This window comes from Petaurus breviceps, unplaced genomic scaffold (genome assembly GCF_028583685.1).
Source record: "Petaurus breviceps papuanus isolate PSGF00001 unplaced genomic scaffold, PetGlider_PUasm1.0 38, whole genome shotgun sequence".
NCBI classification, from domain to species: Eukaryota; Metazoa; Chordata; class Mammalia; order Diprotodontia; family Petauridae; genus Petaurus; species Petaurus breviceps.
The window spans coordinates 94190500-94211810 of NW_027186304.1; the positions used below are offsets into that span (position 1 = coordinate 94190500).

General features: G+C 39.2%; 1 protein-coding gene across 3 annotated transcripts in view; it reads right to left on the reverse strand.

Annotated features, from left to right (window-relative positions):
• The window catches only part of TPD52 (tumor protein D52), a 326322-nt gene that overhangs the window by 198783 nt on the left and 106228 nt on the right, over positions 1-21311 (reverse strand). For all 3 annotated transcript variants that reach the window (XM_069100167.1, XM_069100165.1, XM_069100166.1), the window contains exons 2-4: positions 17392-17507; positions 11594-11742; positions 10249-10350 (exon numbers count right to left, since the gene is read on the reverse strand). In XM_069100167.1, the coding sequence (XP_068956268.1) occupies positions 10249-10350; positions 11594-11742; positions 17392-17507 (367 nt within the window). The remainder of the gene's footprint in view (positions 1-10248; positions 10351-11593; positions 11743-17391; positions 17508-21311) is intronic.

Sequence of the window (21311 nt, forward strand, 5' to 3'; positions counted from 1 at the left end):
GCAAACCAACCACAAATCTATCTATATTCAATTGTAATACAGAGCATTTTAAAAGAAAATATGAGTAAATTTTAAAACCAGAACCATATTCCTCCACCCTACCCCTCTAGTCAAAGAATTAATGTGATTTCCATCATCATCTAAAAAAATACGAAATTCACTATGACTAGGAATGAACCAACCATGACTAGAACCAGCCCCCAGAACTGGTTCAGTCACATGGACCAAGACTGAAGGAGCAAGAGGCTGGTTGATTCCCCAGAACCTGAGTCTTACAGAGAAATTCACTGTAAGTCACTAGCACTTTAAAATCAGGGTTGGCAGACAGACCCCCACAGGGATTCTGAGTGTTAATATATACTCCCTGCTTACAATGCTTCTTAAAATGCCCACTTTCGATTGAGCAGTTTCCATGGATGTGACACCTTCCCCCCCAAGCCCCAGAATTAGCTGCTGTGTCCTTCAGCCAATGGTCAAAGTGTTGGCCATACAAGGGATTCCTGGCAGGCTCAATATTGGTTTCAGGCTGTTCCATCTATGGCATTCGGTGGGCCAGTTAAAGCTAAAGGCATATCCTATGCGAGCATTCTCAAGTTATGACTGTCCAGACAATGAAAGGCAGCATGACGACCTTTCCACTGCTATCAGTATCAACATATTAAGAGTATGGGGCGGGGCAGCTAGGTGGCACAGTGAATAGAGCACTGGCCCTGGAGTCAGGAGGACCTGAGTTCAAATCCAACCTCAGGCACTTAACACAAAAACTAGCCATGTGACCTTACAAGTCACTTAACCCCAATTGCCCTTCCAAAAAAAAAAAAATATGGGGCAAATTGGTGACCACCCATGGCAGGGAAGATAGAATTGTTGAGTGACAGTCTAAACACTTAGGGATACTATACCTATCATGCTCCTCAGCAAATACCCTGAAAGCTCCTGTCAGACACTTGGCCACCATCAAGTTGAACTGATAACATCTTCCTTGACTACTATGTTGTTAATGGCCACGTGCATACCTTTCTGGCAAAAAGCCTTAGCATACATTGTCAGATATGCCAATCATGGGACGAGAAGCCACAAGTGAACTGACATCAGCAAAGAGTAGCGGGTCTGGATTCTAGACCAACTTTAGAGGATTTTCTGGTCCAGTCAATATATACTCGAGGTCCTCTGCAGAGACAGCTCCAAGCAACACAACGTAGCAGTATTTACCCTAACAAACTAGTTGCCCCAGTAGAGACTCTCCTGCAGCCACTCACCAGTAGTGTATCCCACTAAACCTCCTGGCCCTCCTGCTGAGGCTTTCTGGACCCATGCTAACTTAAGAGGCCATAAAATGGCTGGCTCTATTTCTTTAGATTTAGTGTATTCCTTCCTCAGAGGGTCCTAAACTTATTTGGCCTACTGCCCCCTTTTAAAAAAAATTGCTCAGCACCCCTCTGGAAATCTGCTTTCTTTAACTCTTTTTTTTTTTTAATTTGCATCATTAAAAAAAATATATATATATATATAATCTTCTCTTCTTTCCTTGTGTTTCCACTGCTTCCTTATTTTTATTCAGCACTCCCCTGTTGCATCCAAGGCTACTACTGTCCCCTTGGATCGTTTCAGCACCCCCCGGGGGAGGTATCACCCACTTTGGGAATCTATACTACAAGAATCAGTGGGATGGGAGTTGGACGTAGTAAAGTCTGGCTCAGTGTGGAACACCCGTTCTTTTGAGTCCTGAATGTCCTGATTAAATTGCTCTATGGTAGTATCTGTAAGGGATGCTGGCTCCAGGATAGGTTGGGGTTCAGGCAGGTCAAAGTCCTGGTTTTCACGAGCATATTTTAGGGATCCATCATCAGTCCAGGTCTCGCTGTGCCAGGCAGACTGGAAATCATGGATGCAGTCTCAGATGCACCCAAGAGCTGCGTTGGACAGTTTGGAGGTTCCTCTAACTCCATCAGCAGCATGAAGTCCAAACTGAGCAGTGGTGGCAGCCACAGTGCTAGTGACCATGGGAGCACCCTTGGTGACAGGGGTTGAACTTATGTTTGAGTTCTTTTTTGAGGATGGTCCCTATTCCCATTGATTATTGGATAGGAATGCTAGTATTGTATCATCCTTGAGGTCTGGTACCAGCAAAGCAGACAGAAGACCAGGATGGTTGTACCCATCAGGATGGCTAGTTCAAGCATCAGTAGGATCCCCATCTGCTGAGCACACAGGAGATGCAGGCAGGGTGAAAAGCAAAGGACACTGAGAGATACTGAGAGAGACCATGGACTCTTCTTTTGTAGCCTGTGCATCTAGGTAAAAGTTAGAACCCCTCTTCTCTACATTAAAAGTGATGTCACCACACCAAGGTTCACACCTCTTTTGAAAGAGGGCAGAAACCTCTTCTGGTCTAATCTGGCCCCAGTCTGCAGGAAGTTGGGAATTCTAATTATAATGCTCACAAAGCGTAGTCTGGTAGGCAGACTAGAAGCATTGCCTTGGTGAAATCTACAATCATGTCTTATTGCTCGTAATTCATACTGCAGTAGAGATTTGCCTGCTCTCTTCACCTTTCTTGTCCATGTGGCATGGAACACAAAACAAGATAGCTTTAGAAGCTTCCACCATCTTCTCTATAATAGTTTTCCTTTCTTCCACCATATTAACTTCCTATCTACACAATCATTAAATGTAAAGTTTTCCTTTGTCCAAATAATGCAGCCACATAGCCCAAACTTAAGTGATATTGTGGCTGCTAGATTACTCTTACCAGCTGACAGGGGGAGTGGCCTTGAAATTACAAAGTATTTCGCTTGCTCAGCCTACACATAAAAGAGAGTGAATACACAAGTCTTCTGGGCAATAGCCATTTTAAAAGAATAATTTCCACACCTGATATACTGATCCAGCCCTGCCTCCTGTCAGCAGATCTTCCACAGAATAAGTGTGATTCTTATATTCCTAGTATTTTGGAGTGCTGACTTCACAGTGAGTAGACATCAGAGCTAAACAGGCTGGCCTGGTTTGCTTTAGCCAATCCTCAGGAGTGGTCTAGCTTCTACTTAGAATCTATTAAACAGATTCTTCAAAGGAAACTTGACATTGTCTTTCCTTTGGTTAGAGTGCCAATGGAACAGTATGACAAGTAGCCAGTGCCTAGAAAAACAGGATTCCCAATGGTTTTTTCATGGCATGCCTTGTGGAACCAGGGAACTATGCAAGATACATCATGTTGATCTAAGTTACCCAGCAACCCACTCTAACAACATGATGCCCAATGGGAATCTTACTGTACAGGTACCTTTTTAAAAACCCAAGGTGATTTACTGTCATTATATTAGCAAAACCTCTGTCATTTGGTTTGGCAATGCTGATGGGTAGCAGATTAGATAATTAAGTTTCCTGCCTGCTCAACGTCAGTAATTCTCAGAGTTAAGACTAAAGATTCTATGATTATGTTTCCCAGGCAGCTTATATACTTAGGTAAAGTCTGCAGCATAATATTAGGATATTTGACTACCTCATGTAAGTAGGTAGTTGCAGAAACCTTTTTCTTACTATATGCTAGCTTCAGTTAATAAGGGGAAAGTGGAACAAATTATATCTCAGAGGCCTTCACTAAAAACATTTTTATATATTATATGACATAATAATATGTCATTATTAACTGAATTTACAGGTTTCAAACCAGTCCACTTATTTTTTTAATTCTGCTAAGCTTAATGCCTCCTTCCATTCCCTCTTCCCCCCAACTCCTGTTCTACCTAAATACTCAGATACCTTAATAGTAAACTGGAATGAGTAGAAGCTGTCATCCTTTCTAGGGTAGAGGAGGTATCCAGGACAAGTGCATGTGTATGTCACAGTTTAGGTGGGAGTTTTGGGTATGTATAGGGATAGCTTTCCAGATACGCACAGGCAGGAGTGGAGGGGAATGGGTGCTATTGATATAAGTATAAAATACTTCAAGAACTATTTCAGGTTTTTTTTGCTGCCTAAATCATACTAATCAAGAAACACAGTATAGAATATAGAAGTTCCACCCCTTAGCAAAACAATGACAAGAAGAAATTTCTATCCACGGCAGTCCAGTCCCCTGAACCTCACCAAATATTTCTCATTTTCATACTTATATTTTACTCTGGATTTATTCATATAAACATTAATTTATTAATATAAACATTATCACTCACAGTGTCTTGCTCAGTGTTCAATAAATATTTCCTGAAAGAATATTAGCATATTTCTAAAAAAAAAAAATATATATATATATATATGTTAAAGTAATAGACTATATATTCCAACTCATTCTAAAACAAAACAGACTGGACAAAATTAACTTATTGCCCTTTAAGTTCTGACTCTGTAGTTATGTCCATGAAAGCTATTTTTTTTTTTTTGCTTTTTGGAGGGCAATTGGGGTTAGGCGACTTGCCCAAGGTCACACGGCTAGTTTTTTGTGTTAAGAGTCTGAAGCTGGATTTGAACTCAGGTCCTCCTGACTCCAGGGCCAGTGCTCTATTCACTGCACCACCTAGCCACCCCATGATAGCTATTTTGTAATGTATATGCTCTCTTGATACTTAGACATTTAGTCTTTAATTCCCAATTTAATCTTTAAAATTAACATTTAAGGTAAGATAGAAGAAAGATGAATAAAAGTATTTTTCAAATTCCAGTCACAAGGGCAACTAATTTTGTACATAACTGATATTCATAAACCCACCTTCCAAAATTAAGTGCTGAAATTCCTGTTTTTACTAAAATAGGGCAAAATATCAAAGTAACATTTCTGTGATGGTGACAATGGAGTTAAAACTGGCCAAAGGAGTTTGAGAGGTCATGGTTATGGACAAGAATAGAATCAGGTCTAAGAATGATTCTTGAGAGAAAACACAGGCCCTACTTTTTCCAAAGGGATTAGCTGAAGAGATGGCAACCTGGGCCATCAGCAAGGTCCATATCCCTTAAAGGAGAGAGTAACATCTTTGTTACTTCAGGCCTTAGAATTCTAGCCTGATAAGGAGGGGTTACCCTCCAAGCCTGCTCCATTGTGGTTGGGGTCTGCAGTCTGGGAGTTCTGTGGGACAGAATAAAATAATGGTACAGTATGGGGAAAAGATGGTCCGATGCATAAGTACTTCCTAGAGAAGGAGGGATTAGAAAAGAATCATAAACTTTAGCTTTGTTTTTATATCTTATATTTTGCATCTATATCAGTTTCTACTATTTCTTTATGCTAAAAGTATAGTCATATGAACCAATTGCGACTATGGACAGGACAAAAGTAGCAAAGTCCTGAATTCATTATTCAGTTGTGGTAATATGTCTCTGCATTATTGGCTGCCGTGGTCTTGACCAAAATGCTAATCAGTTACGATTTGGAGCTATGTCAATCTAGAAAAAAAAGATCATTAGAGTTTTTAAAACCACATAGATCACATAGAGGTAAATTTTCAGTTTTCAAATGGGTTGCATTACAAAAGTTTATATGTATTAATTGTCTGAAACTTGTTTTTGGAACCCAGACTGACTCCTTGTCCACGGCTCAATATGCTGCACCTCATTCAGAGTTCTAAACTAGAATATCAGTAAACACTTTTCTCTATCCCTAAAAGAGGAAGGACTTCCCTTCCTATTTCCTCCCCTTTTGCTATTCCTACCTCCACTCCCAACTCCAAACAACTAACTGGTGGGCTGGAAAAATTAGATGCCTCTCAGAAGTAAAGAAATGGGATTGAAAGGAAAGGAGTTAAGATAAAGTACAAAGACAACTACTTCTAGGGTTAACAGTAAAGAGCTATAGAAGGATGCTCTTCCTCCAGTATAACCCCCTAGAGCAGGGGTAGGGAACCTGTGGTCTTGGGGTCACATGTGGGCCTCAGGTGCAGCCCTTAATAAAAGGATTTGTTCTGTGATGTTTGGGTTCAAAGGGCCACATGTGGCCTCGAGACCACAGGTTCCCCACCCCTGCCCTAGACTCATTTCTAGATCCCAGGTTGGCTCCCCAGTCATTCCCTGACCTTTCTTTCCATAGCCAACCCACTCCCTTTCCACCACCAAGGGTTCAGGCTCTTTCCTCAGTGCTGAGGGTTTAGCCTTTGCACCACCTTCTTTTTTCAACTGTAATCTACAGGTAAAATTGCACAGAGGTGCTAAAGGAGTTCAGGCAAATAAAAGGACCAGAATAGATTTAGGGAGATAAAAATACCCTTAGGCATACAGCAACAGCAGTAGCAGTACAACTGGGCTGCACAGCCAAGACGTGACTTCATGAAGGATCAGATGGCAGATTTCAAGGAGGCCTTCCAGCTGTCTGACCCAAAAGAGGACATAAAGATCTTACATGGCCAGCATGGGGTTGTGAGGTGCTCAAGGTCTTAGGGAGGCCCAAGAGGGAAGAGATCAACATGAAGGTGCTGGACTTTGAATACTTTCTACCAATGCTGCAGACCTAGCAAAGAGTAAGGAACAGGGTACATATGAAGACTGTGTTGATAAGGAAGGGAGCAGCCCCATCGTGGGGGCTGAAATATGACATGTCCTCATCACCCTTGGTGAGAAGATGACAGAGGAAGAAGTGGAAGTGCTGGTGACAGGGCATGAGGACAGCAACGGCTGTATCAACTATGAAGAGCTGCACTGAATGACTTCGAACAACTCCCCTTCCTACAAAGTACCCCTTAACTTTCTCTGTGTAAAAATCATCCTCTTGCTCCCGAAGCAACTAACTACATTTTCAAGGCTGTCGACATCCTTATTTCTGACTCCTACCATATATCCTCTTTGGCCTATTTGCTTTCTGCTTTCACCAAATAAACTTGCTACCTGCTCCTAAAAATATATATATATATATATATATATATATATATATATATATACACTTAGGTTATTCTAGATATTTCATTACAGAAGCAAGTTCAGGGGTGAAAGCCAAAGTTTTGAGTGAATAGATAGGTCAGGTATTGGTGACAGCCAAAATCAAAACCAAACTAGAAGGAAGGAGGAGACAATGGGACTGGAAAGTCAGTGGGGAAGAGAGAAAGCCTCTGGGACTTAGCTTTTCTTTCACCAGATCTGCCACCAGGCTGAGGAAAGCAAACAGTGAGGCAAAGCTGCACAAAATCATCAGCCTCACTCTCTTCCCCAAACCCACCTTACTTTCCCTGTTTTTGACTACAGCATCACCATCTTTGGTAAAGGAGGAGAGGGAAATCCCAAGCAAAGGGAAAATAAGAAGAATGCTCAAGACTATTAAGCTATGGAGTTATCAAATATGTCAATTCCCATGTCAGAGTAACCCTAAAGCTAGATAAAAACAACAAAAAAGTTTATAAGGAACACATTTTCCTTTGCGTAAAAAAAAAAAAGCAGAGGAAAATAAAGTATTTACTTTAAGTAGCACAAAGCCATAATGAACTCATAAAACATTTTTGCATAAAAATTAGAATAACAGAACATGGATGGTTTATTTTTTAAAGGTACCTCTAGAGTTGTTTCTTTATATGATAAAGGTCAGAAAGTTCAATTTGCAGTGTAATTAATACAATGACTTTTTTCATGGGAGAAATATTTTTCTTCTTTAATATCAATTCTAATGAATAAGTAAGATTATAGATTCACTGCCATCTTCTAAAAAAAATACCAACATACATTTATGATTTTTAAATAGGTAAGACCGGAACAGTGGTGTATATTAATTTTTAAAAAGCATTGTTTCCTAATAACTCTTAAGCAGAAAATAGCATATGAGTACTGATTGAGTTTCTAATTAGTCATTTCCATAGTTATGCAGCTCACTTCAATTAAGACTGCCTTAATAAGCATCTATCACTGTGAATCTGAGTGAATATCACTGAGCATGATATTCAAAACTGGTACCCCAGAGATATAATCCTTTTAATGAAAGAACTTTTACTTCTATTTAAAGACTCTTTTCCTTTAAAAAAAACAAACAAATTAGTTTGCTTTCTAATTTAAACAGTTCAATATTTAGCATCTGTACATTATTATAATTAGGCCAGTTTGTTTTCCTAAATGTTTACTGGGTCCTTATATATGAACACTACTTCTGGAATCTCTGTAACCCCACTGCAACTAGAAAACAAGACTTACTTTTGCTGTCCTTTCATAATTAACTAATTAAAAGATTGGTATTCATTAGGAGAAAGAGGACATTTACTACTTTTTTTTTTGGAGGGGGAAGGCAGGGCAATTGGGGTTAAGTGACTTGCCCAAGGTCACAGGGATAGTGTTAAGTATCAGGTCGCATTTGAACTCAGGTCCTCCTGACTCCAAGGCTGGTACTCTATTCACTGCGCCACCTAGCTACCCCCATTTACTACCTTTACCAAATGTTTAGCATGGTTTTCCCCCTGATTATTCTCATTTGATACAACTAGCTACTGAACACATTTAGTTTTTATGGCTTATTTTTTTATTACACAAAACACACTTGTATTTTAACTATGAAAGGTATAATTATTTGCTGATATCCTTTAAATATGGTTAGTTTACACTTCTTCAAACTATAAGAAAATTTTACATCCATACTTTTAGTAGGTAACTATTCAACACAAGATATAAAATTATTTTAAAATAATACTTACAGGAGTTATTCAGACATTTTAGACAATACAAAATAACCAATTTATGATGCGAGTATATTAAGAGGCAGTGTTGAAACCTACTACAACTAACTACAACAGTGGGAGGCCCATTCAAAGAAAACCCCAGTATGTTTCCAAAAATGCCAAAAAAAACCATTGAGCATAACAGAAGTGAAAGATATTGGAGGGGAAGAGTTCTACGTGTCAGGAAAAGCATTCTTCTTTTGTATAGAGAGAAAAGGGAATTCTTTGCCAAATCATTTCCCTTTTTAAAGGAACCAATGTACTATTGCACAGTGTTGAATCCATTTCAGTATCATTGCTCAATATCACTTCTACCCAGGTTTTAGCAAAAAACCCTCCCCTAAAATTAGCAATACACTACAGAAAAAGAATTTCACAACTCAAGTAAATGATAAAGACAGCAAATAAGATGTTGGATTTCCTATACATCAGGATAATCTAAATTTATCACATTTGTCTTATACAACTGCTGAACCTCAGAGATTTTTCAAGCTCTCCTTACCTAAAGGAATGTGAAAAGGCCTGCAATCTGCAGGAAGCCAGAGTAAGCATTAAAAAAGAAAGGAAGTTCTGATAAATCTAAAAGGGTTAAATGACCTATAGTAAAAAAGTGTCATATGGTCTTAACTGGGGAAGACAGAGACAGATAAACAGGGGAGAGGGAGAGGAAAACGGAGAAGAGAGGGAAGAAGGCTTAAAAGTATATAGCTGACTACCATAAAGCTATGTTTAATTTTGGTTATATCTAGATTTATCAAAATCAATGAATTTTAATCCTTTTAGAGTGAAACAAAAGTACAATACAGACACACATCCACCCAAAATTATTCAGCCAAGACAATTCTAATTACAAAACTACTTCTCCTGCAAATGGAAAACATGGAGATTCATGCACTCTGAAGACACTAAAATCTCGCATGCGGACAGAAACATAATAGACTAATACCAAGCTATCCACCATTTTCAGCACTGTTCTAATCTACATGAGAAAAAAATGCAACCAAAAAAGAAAAAGCTATGACACAACTTCATCAAAGTAGCAAGGCGAAGTCCATGGATTTATCTAAAATACAAGTGCAAATTAAATGACAACGGCTCAAAGTCAGCAAGATTAGACTCTAAGCATGTAGGCAACTTACAGCTCATAAGTTAGTACAGACAGACAACTCAAGACAAGCTAAAAATATGCCATGGTATGAACAGGGACGTACTGAAGTCAAGCCACCTACTGAATGTGCACTTCAGTTATAGTCTTGCACATCCATTTAATGTGGACATTTCTTCATGATCACAAAAATGTTACTCTGAATGAAATACTTACTCTGTATTTAACCTACTTAAGAAGGAAAACATGAAATTCATAACTATAATTTGGTAGGCTGTGAAAATGAGATTACCATTAAAAGGTTAAGAATATTATGCCTCAGAATATTTTGGTTGTCCACTCAGGTTCAGGTCTCAAAGTTGCTGTTCTTTCATACCAGCAAGATTTAAAAAGTAGGATACTGCCATCACCACCCAGAATTTTCAGGCTCTACCCAAAAGTCTTAGGGAATGTTTATAAGCACAATAGTGAAGCCTTAAGAGAACACTAGAAGGGAGTATTGATAAACTATGGAAAGTGGGGACATACTTTACATCTTCAAGCTTTTTGGTGATGACAGACCCAACAGAAGAAAAAGCAGCTGAGGCCTTCTGTCCAGCCTGAGACAAAGTTTCTGAAGTCTTCTTATATCTATATTCAATTATAAGAACAGAGCAAAACAAAGATAAGTTAAACAAGACAAACAAAAGGAAATTAATCTTTTCAAATAACTCATTTCAAATGTGGGGATATTTCAAGTTCAAGAGCATCAATAAACAACTTTTGAAGTCACACACACACACACACACACACACACACACACCCCTTTCCTAACAACCTTCCCATCACCACATCTTGGGTCAAGGGAAAAAAAAGTTCAGTTCATTGACTTTTTAGACCCAGAGCTTCTAAGATACCCTAGAATAACCATAACAGACTAATGGCCCCAAGGTCACAGTCTAAAGAAACCAACACAATTCTAAAAAAATAGCCAACCTAACTTTAGCCTTATGCAAAAAGTAAAAAAAAAATGTAATATATATATACTTGCTCTTCTTTTTCTTTCCCCACATAAACCACACTGAAAAAGAGAATCCAATCCAATACCTCAGTGTTTGCTGTAGGCAAATGCTTATTTCCTCTTTACCTAATAAAATAGGAACCAGTAGAAAAAACTGGGAATGAGGTAGGTGAGACCAAGTGAAATCTAAATGAAATCTGAGGGTCTGAAGATCTCTGCAAACTATTTATTTACAAGGCTACTATAGAATTCATTTTATGTCCTGCGAGCTAACAAATGCTTGTTAGACACATGGCTCTCAGGAGAGAACATTGGTGTGTGGTCTATTTCTATGAGACTGAAAATGTGAAACTATGTCAAAGATGGCATGGTTTCCAACTCTTTATGAATGGCATTCTCTACTACTTTTACTTACTGTATTATAATCAAAAGGGTTATAATTTTAAGGCAAACAAATAGAATCGCTTATAGTTAGCAGTTTAGGGGGAAGAGTAAAAGTTAAGATGCAGGAATTATGGCAATGCAATTTCAGAAAAAAAAAATCTATTTTTACCATACTGGTGATTAGATGATACATAAAACTACAGCTCAATTCATCAGAAAGTACAGGAACAGGCACAAATGCTCATTTGTCCCTGCACTAGGCACACTCTATATGCACCCGGGACTGTTTTTCTTTCTGTTACCTAAAGCTAGTGAGCAAGAGGAGCAGATTTGGGAAACTGATTCTGTTGCTACACATAGGAATAAATAAGCAGAGTTGAAAATATAGTAGGGGGAAGGGGTGTCATTGTATATATCCTTCTTATCTCAAAAACTGAATCAGAATGAAGAAAATGCACTCCCAAGGAGTGAAAAGTGTTAGGAACCTACGCAGATGTGGCCGTCACATCTTGCCAGCCTCTGGCAATGTTCTGCCTTAATTCCTGTAGTGAATTGATTCCAAGTTTCCTCTTGATCTCAGCTAGATGCTTCTCCTTGGCTGCTAACACCTGAGAGAGGGTCTGTATTTCCTCTTCTACCTATGAGAAAAAGTAGAAAATATATAACAAAGAATTAAACACAAGTTAGGAACAGAATACATGCAAAATCTTCTAGATTTTCAATATTATCTAATTTGATTTTTGTTTTCATCTAAAGGGAGAAGGCCTGGACCTATGATTTCATTGGCATATAGGAAACTCCCTCTATCAAAGCAATTCAGCACCTTCTCTGCAAATTATAGTTTTAAAAAGTTGCCCAGAATATTGAAAGCTTAAGCAACCTGCCCAGTGGTTACAGTCAATATGTGTCAAAGGTATGGACATAAACCCAGGTGTTCCTAGTTACAAGGCAAGCTCTCCATCTATGTCATGCTGCCTTTTCAGCTATTTTTTTTTCTTTTTGCCATTAAAAATACTGATATTTACTTACGGTACCTAAGTAAAGCTGCTATTAACAGTTATCAAAAATACATGCAACCTATTAGTCTGGAGAAATGACTGCTCTCTCCCTAAATATCTATTTTAATATACAAGGGAAACCAGGCATTCTACCCTAAGATAAAACATCCCAGTCCCACTACTTCGGAAAGTTTGTACGATTAAGAGATTGGTGACAGAGCAAAACCTTGAACTCCACTAAGACTCAATATAAACCTGTATTATCCTACTGTATCAAACATGATACAAGCACAGTACTGCTAGAGTATTAGGCAGAGTCCAAGGGCTCACACACCATCAATGCTTTTTTAACCTTTATCTCCTCAATTGAAAAAATGAAGATTGCCCCATAAGCCCTTAGAAAAACCATGTATTTGCCCTCTGGGTAATCCAACACTATATCTGAATTTTAGTATAAAAATTCATCATAGCTTAAAAGGTAGAACATGATTTAAAAAAAATTAAAACTGTCTCCCTATCTTGACTAGGCTGGAAGTACATGGGCTACTCACAGTCCCTACCAAACTAATGATCAGTCAAACAGCTTTAACTTGCTGCATTTCTAACCTGGACCAGTTAGTCCCTTGTGGGTACTTTGAATAAATCCGAGAAATCTAAAATAGAAAGAAAGGTTCAATATACACCAAAATATTTATAGTGGCACTTTTATAGCAATAAGAGAACTGGAGGGAAATAGATATCCATTGATTGAGGAATGGCTAAAAATATTATGATAGATGAATTTAGTGGAATATCATGGTAGTATAAGAAATGCTACATATAGAGATATGAAAAAAACATATAAACTACTACAAAATGAAGTAATAGAAGCCAGAAAATGATATGCATAAAGCAAATAGAAAAGCAGGTGGAGGAACAAAAGAGCATTCTGTCTCTGAAGTCAAAGAGAGACAATATCTAGCAGAAGCTACAGAGATGTTGGAGGAATGCAATAAAACAATAAAAATGGAATGCTGCAAAATTATAATGACAAGGTTGGCCCTTAAGAAGAAAAATCAAAAGGCTCCTCCCCCTATTTTTTTTTTTGCAAAGGTGGGGGATTATAAGTGTTGAACATAGCATATGTAAGGCCAGACTTTTTTTCTTACTTTTTCTTGAACTGCTTTTTTTGCTCCTTTTTAGCTTTGTTATAAGTGGGATGACAAATGAAAAGAGTATACGCTGGGAAATGTAAGTGATACAAAAACAAGATACCCAACACATTTTTATTTTAAAAATTGTGAGGCAATAAGGAGTTCTTGGAGATTTTTGAGTTAAGGTGGTGGCAGAGGGAAGCGCGAGGAGAAGACTAGACACAAGAGATGCGGTAGAGGCAGAATAGACTAGGCTTGGTTAATGATAAGACATTCATCTCCTAACTCCATGCTCTTTGTCTGGCTGTCCCCATGCCTAGGATTCCTCCCTCCTCATCTCCACCGCCTGTCTTCCCTAACATCTTTCAAGACTCAACTAAAATCCTATTTTCTGCAAGAAGCCTTTCTCAATCCCCTCCAATGCTACTGTCTCCCCCCAAGATTCTCTCCAATTTATCCTGTATATAATGCGTTGTACACATTCCCCTTTAGACTGTGAGCTCCTGGAGAAGAGAGACTATCTTTTGCCTTTCTTTGTGTCTCCAGTACTTAGAGCAATGCTTGGTGCATAGTAGGCACTGAATAAAAATGTGCTGACTGACTGACTACAGGGAATTGAGGAAGATAAGAAGGTCAAAGATAATGTTAAAGTTTTACATCAAGAGACTAAGCAAATAACAATGCCACAGACAAAAATAATGAACAAGTTTAGAAGGAAAGATGACAAGCTTAGTTTTGGACAGAAGATCACAAATCTAGAGCTGGAAGAAATCTTGGGCCTTCTAGTCTAACTACATCTTACAGACTGAAGCCCATATAGGTTGATTTTCTCAAGGTCACACAATTAAGTCTCAGAAGCATTATTTGAACCCAAGTCCTCTGACCCCCCAAATCAACATTCTTTCCACTGTACCACGCTGCCTATCCTATGTTAAGCTTAAAGTGCCAATGGGGCATCTAGATAATGATGTCCTATAGACTAGAAAACTGTGTCTAGAATGTAGATTACAAACCTCAAAGAGTCAGTTAGTTAACACCATGGATGTAAATGAGATTGCTAAAGGAAAGAATATCAAGAGAAAAGATGACCAAGAACAGACTTCTGAGGAATCCTGACTTTAAGAGACAAGGCTACTTTAAGAGTAACTAGAAAAAGGAGAGATGGGAAAAGTAACTAGAAAAGCAGGGAGAGGACCTTTGAAGCCAAAGAGCGACAGAATATGTTGCAGAAGCGACAGAGACCTCAGAGGGCAAGTATTAATGAAGGTTGTTGGGGACCTTTGAGAGCAATTTTAAAAGAACAGAGAGAGGGCTTCATGAAATAGAAAGGCTAAAAGGAAAGTGGGGAGTTAAGAAAGAAGAAGCAGTGGGTGTAGAAAACATTTAAAAAGCTTAGCAACAAAGAGTAAAAAACCTGGAACATTTGCCAGATTGAGTAGAAAGGTCAAGAGACAGCTTTTTGTTTTATCCTTTTAAGACCAAGGAGAACTAAGAATGGTAGTAGGTGGGTTTTCCATTAATTGATTCTAGTAGCTTCTTAGCTTCTTCATAATCTTAACTACAGCCACATTTATGCCATTTAAGTGTAAAATTGGGCATCCTTTTAAAAAAATTCTTGGTTTCACCTCTGGAAGATACAAGGCTGAGGAAGATAGTTACCTTCTTCACTTGATCATGAGGAGGAATCAAATGATTTCCAAATGACTGGGTTTCTTGACAGCCTGCTCTCCAATGCAGTTTATCACAACAGGAAATTCTTCCTGTTAGCTAGTTTAAACTCCCCATGCTGTCTTTTATATGCTTTCGATGCACCTAGCCCCATGTTCAGTGGGTAGGTACACCAGCGCACACTGGGGAAACATTCCCAATGGTCCTTCCCCTTCTGAAAGAATGGTGGATGTGAAAGCTGCCCTAGGGGGTGCCTGCATACCTTCCAACACTCTATGTATGTCTTTGGAGGGGTCAGAGAGGCAGCGAAGTGAGACTGAAGATACATGAAAACAGGGATGACAAGTGGAAAGTCAAGAAGAAATGGGATCAAGGACAGACAGAAAGAATTAATTTTGGTAAAGAAGAATGATGGGGAAGAGGCTAAAAGTTGGGGATGTTGATGAATGAAGGAAGGGCGCTCATATGAAACTGAATTAGGCAGCTAGGTCATCTGTTGAAATGGTGGAGAATCACGGTACTGCTGCAGGCAAAAAATGAGAGAGGAAAAAATTCAGGACAGTTGCTGTGAGTGATAAGGTAGGGAGCCAATAAGGTGAACAGGTGAATTTTTGAGTAGCCACCAAAACCTACACAAGGTTATATACCATAAATTTGTAGTTGGTGAAAATATTTCATTTCCATTGTGGTGGTGCTGGAGAAGACTTCTGAGAGTCTCTTGGACAGTAAGGAAGTCAAATCAGTCAAAATTTAAAGAAATTAAGTCAGACTATTCACTGGAAAATCAAAGCACTGAAGTTGACACAAAAAATTTGACCACATAATGAGAAGACAGGTCTCATTAGAAAAGACAGATTTCAGGAGATAGTGGAGGATAGAAGGCCCTGGCATGCTATGGTCCATGGGGTTCACACACACAAAGACACTTTGAAAAGTTAAAAATACTAAATGAGACATTAGAGGCTTTAAAAATTCAGTAAAAGGATAATAACATGTTATCTATATTAAATTCTCTTTTATTTTTGGAGGGGGGAAGGCAAGGCAATTGAGGTTAAGTGATTTTCAGCTAGTCAAGTGTCTGCAGCCTATTTGAACTTAGGTCCTCCTGACTCCAGGGTCGGTGCTCTATTCACTGCGCCACCTAGCTGCCCCTAACTGATTTTCCTGGTAGGCCTTACCACCAATGCATCTTTCCCTGCTTTGAAAGAGATTAAAGTTAAATGGAAGAGAACAGTCGGTGACCTACATATATATCAATCTGTTCTCTGGTTTGTCCTGCTTCTGATCTTTCTTCTCTTACTGACCTCCCACAGGTTTCACACACTTTTATCATATCTACTGTGGGTTTTTAAATGGGAAAGTTAACTAACTTCCTTTGTCAGATTCAAATGATATGACAGTGCCTCCAAAAGACAGACAATAGCATATGCCTCATGAAAACATGGACTAAACGATACATAAAATTACAAGGTGGTAGTCCAAAGAAACTATGACAATGTTTCTAAAGCATTACATTTTAAAAGTTATATAAGTGGACATGAATGAATTTTCTCACCACTGCATTTGCTAACCCTGTTCCCCCCTGTCAGAAATGTCCTAGTTCCCATACTCTCTAAATTTCTCTCAAATTGCCACCTCAATTGCACCATCATCCAAGGTCTGTTTAAGTGTTCTCTCCTCCATTAAATCTTCCCTGATTATGACCAGCAGGAACTGATCTATATGTATTCACATGCACACATATATCTCTCTGCATATGAGAGCATGGAGTCTCTGTGTGCACATTGTGTCTATTTTTATTCATGTCTATCTCTCAGTCTCTATGTAGGTCTGACCTTCTATGTATCTCTCTCTTCTATGTGTGTATGCATCTGTCTCTCTGACAATTTTTTCTCTCTCTTTCTCTTCCCCCCCAAAAATATCATAATACTGTTTGTATTTCCTGTGTGTCATTGTCATATTCTTTTGTATGGTGGTGTTTATAACATATTTATGCGTTATCTCACCTAGATTGTAAAATCTGTGAGAGTTAGTAAACCCAAGACTGTGTTTGTATGCTTCTCTATCCTTCAGGGTATACCTGGAATGTAATAGATGCTCAATAAACATTTGATGAGCAAATTAATAGGTAGATAAATCACTAGTATGTGAAGGAATTTTTTTTTTAATTTGTAGTAAACTCTTCAAATATTTTCCTCGAGTTTTCAGGACAATGATGAGGACTGACTTTTAAAAGTATAAAAGGGGTTGAAATTTGTTCCATGGTTTCCTCCTCTGGCAAAACAGACCTTGTTCCACCTTATCCCTGGAGTTTGGTCTTCTCTCTTCAGGTTACAGTTCAGCTCTTCTAGTTGGGTCAGATTTTAGCTCATAAAAGAAACTATTCCTTTACTTTAGGTGTTACAGCTTCTTTTGTAACACAAAAGGTAGCCCTGTTCCTGGCAGCAATCAGGCAAACAAGGACATGGTCAAAATAATGGTTCTTTACCTTGGCAAGTTCCTTTCTTAATTCTTCCTGCTCTTCCTCCGACAGGGTCTCTGTAGTACTGATTGTAGTGGCAGCATCTACCCCTTCTTCAGGGACTTGATCCGTTTTCAGTAGACCTTAATAAGGTTAAAAAAAATGCAAAAAGTAGATCTGTAAAACTGATCTATTTAGAGGTAAAAATTGTGCTACTGGAATCCTGTACTCCAAGCAAAAGGACTAGAATAAAGGTGGCCAGATTAGGAGGGCACCCTCTCCCCATTTAATACCACAAAACTGACAAAAAAGTCCCTGTGCCCACAATAAATTTTTCCTGATGCTCAACAGATCTGCTTTCTGTTAGGGAAAGGTAGACACAGCATTCCAACAAGATGGCCTCCCCTCTGAAAACTTTCAGTTGATTTAGATGACTACCAAAATCAAACAGCATATGAAACTAACAACATTAACAACTTTCATATAACAAAATGTATATATTTGCATTGCCAAAATGTAGCACCCAGATGATAAATGTTATGGCAAAATATGAGAGGCAAAACATTTTATTTTAGCTAAAAAATATCAGGAAAGGCTTGCTTGAAAAGATGATAAGGAGCTAGGCTTTGAGAATTGGGTAGGATTTAAGCTATTTTTTTTTTCTGTAAAAAAAATAAACCATGATTTGGGAGAAAGAGAAGACTCACGGATTTGGAGGCAGAGAACCTGAGTTCAGATTTCAACTTTGAGCAAGTCATTCAACTCCCACGGGCCTCATGATCTCATCATTTGAAGGGGTTGGAATAGATAATATTTAAAATCCATTCCCACTCTACAAATATGATTAATTTCTTCTTTTGAGCAATTGAATTCCTTTATATGTTTCTTCATTGGTTCTTATTTTACATCAACCTCTTTTCTGTGTTTTCCAAGTGTGCTGTCTAGAAAGCTGATGAACGCTGCTGAGGTTTATTGGAATTTTTATATTAATAGAGGTTGGGGGGGTTGGGGTTTTTTTTGCTGAAGGAGAAAGTGTTAGATTACTGATGATATGAATTCCCTTCAGCTATCAATGTAAATAAAGGATTTAAAGATGCTACAAAGAGCACACAGGCAGAACTGTCTGCAGTTTGATCACACCAAGAAGAAGCCCAAGATTGTATGTTCCAGGTCTTCTGGGAGATAAAACTTGACAAGTAATGACAGGCTTTGTCTTTTCCATGTTAACCGTAAGGTGGCAGCAAATCACCGAAAATACAGCTATTTAAAGGGGAGGCAGAAGTGGGAAAATAGATCGAACATCCAAGTAAAATCTGAAAGGCCACCTAGGCTAAAAGAATAGTCACACATGAATGTCATCAAGTAGTGACCAGAGGCAAAAGGAGCTGACAGAAGCTGAGTGTCTGGGATCCCTAGAGACAAAAAGACATATCTGCACCTGAGGCAGGACAACAAACCACAAGCAAGCAGCATGAAAGGTGCCCTCGGAGCTAAGAGGGAGACTGAGACCCCAGGCTATCAGATCTAATGGGTAAAGATGTCAAGATACTATCTGATCACTGCTGGGGAGGCTGCTCATCCCCAAAGCAAGTGAATGATCAACTCAGCTTGGCCCCAACCTATCTTTCCAGCTTCCTTATACATTATTCTCTTTCTCACACTCTACAATCCAGCCGAAGTGGCCTTCTCCATGTTCCTTACACACAAGGTTCCACCTCCCATCTCCATGCCTTGTCACCAGCTGTCCCTCATGCCTGTGGAATTCCCTCCCTCCTCATCTTCCACTCATGGAAGTGCTTCTTCCAAGTAATTTCTCAAGCTTTTACTGATTTCCCATAACCACCTTCCTTCCAAAACTTTTTTGTGTTTGTTTACTATTTATTCTGTATACACATATGGGTCATCCCTCAATAGAATATAAGCTCCCTGAGAGCAAAAACTGTTTAATCTTTTGTCTTTGCATCTCCAGCACCAAGTACAATGCCTGACATACAATAGCAGCTTAAAAATGCTTACTGATTCCCATGTTCACTAATTATTCTTAATAACTTGGACCCAAGGTGAATTGTTTCTTCAAAGAGATGTCAAAAGTAAGATGAGAGTCAACATGAGGCAGTATATAAAGTTTTCAACTTGGAGTCAGGAAGACCTAAGATCAAATCCCAGCTCTGACACTGATATGTAACCAACCAAGGACAAGTTAGTTCGCTTCTAAGTCTCAGTTTCCTCATTTATCAAATGGGGCCACTGGAGGATAATCTGTTTAAAGCACCTTGCAAACATTAATATAGTTGTCATTTTTATTATTATTTTCATCTAAGAACCCAGATTACTAGGGGTTAAGGTAGAGTAGTAACACAAAATAAACAGATGCTTTGGGGATTAAGGCACAGAAGGGAGGGAGAGAAGCCCAAAGGGGGCCTTTAGGCCAACATCATACCAACCAAGAAAAAAATAAAACCTTTGAAGTATCATGATAAGGCAAGAAGAATTTTATGGATAATCTAATCCAACTCTTTCAATTTATAGGAGGGAAATGAGGTACCAGAGCGGGAAAGCAATTTGCTCAGGGTTACTGAAGAAGGTTAGCTTAATTCTCAGTGAAACTGAGGCTGAACTATGACAGGACAAATCTCAGACATCCTTGGAGACCATTCCGTCCAATACTCTCATCTTACAGAGAAGACAAAGTTAGTGACCCAGACCTCCTGACTCTCGGTATTTTTTAGCGATGTAGAAATTTGGCATTCCTCATGGGTACTGACCTTTCCAAAGCACCAGCAACCATGGGTGAATAATTGGCAGGTGAGTGGGCCCTCACATCTTTTCGGTTACACTGTGGACTCAATCTCCCCTGACTCCCTCCCACCAGGCTCCTGTGAGAATAGCAAGAGCAATAACAAACAAGCCTTCACATAACACTTTAAAGTCTGCAAAGCACATTTACGTGATTAACTCACCTGACAAAAGCAAGGAAGAAATGAGAAAGAATAGGTCCCTGGAATGGCCAACGCAAAGGTATCTCCCAAAAGTCCCGTCTTCCAGTAGCACTCCCTTTCCTTGTTTTGCTGGAAGGGCTCCCTCTTCATGGAGGATATCCCCTTTCCAGACTGCTACTAGTCCTCTAACCACAGGGGGGAGAAACCATGCTGTGAAATGGCTCCTAATGAGTCATTGCTGCTATTGATACTGAAGGCGCCGCCTCCCTGGACCAAGGCGACTCTTGCTTCCCTAGTCCTAGGCTGAGTCCTACTAGCCAAAGCCTCTCTGCCTTCTGCCCCGCACCTCTCCAGCCTCTTTTACCAGAGGTTCTCTAAAGCCAGAAGCTGTAAAACGCGAAAGATAAAGAGCTGTCCCAAAGGGACCTACTCCTAACTTACTCTTATCTTCCTGACTGGTTCTCCTCCACTCCTTCCTAGGGGGAAGATAAGAGCTTCAAGGGACCTTTTAATAATCCATCCTAGGACAAAGGTTTCACTGCCCCACCTTAGTCCATATTCTAGGAATGCCCATCAACCAGTGAAAATGAGGGTTCTCCCTTATTTGCTTAACAAAAAGATTATTTTATAGAGAACTCACACAGGGCAAGTGCTCACATGGTGGTCAGAAGAAGCAATAAAAGGACACTCTCAAGGTCTCTCTTAACTCTGGAATTGATTGTGTGACATGGGAGACACTGGCACAGGACTGCTCGGCATGGCGTGCCCACATCAGAGAAGGTGCTGTGCTCTGTGTGCAAAGCAGAACTGAAACAGCTCAAAGGAAATACAGGATGCACAAATTTAGCATATCCACCCAAATGTTCACATGGATTATTTGTGTCTGACCTGTGGCAGAGCATTCCAAGCTCATATTGGTCTGATCAGCCACAGCTGGACACATTGAAACTTGATTCTAGCACAGTGATGTCATTTTGGTCCTCTTGGAGAATGAAGGACAATAACCAC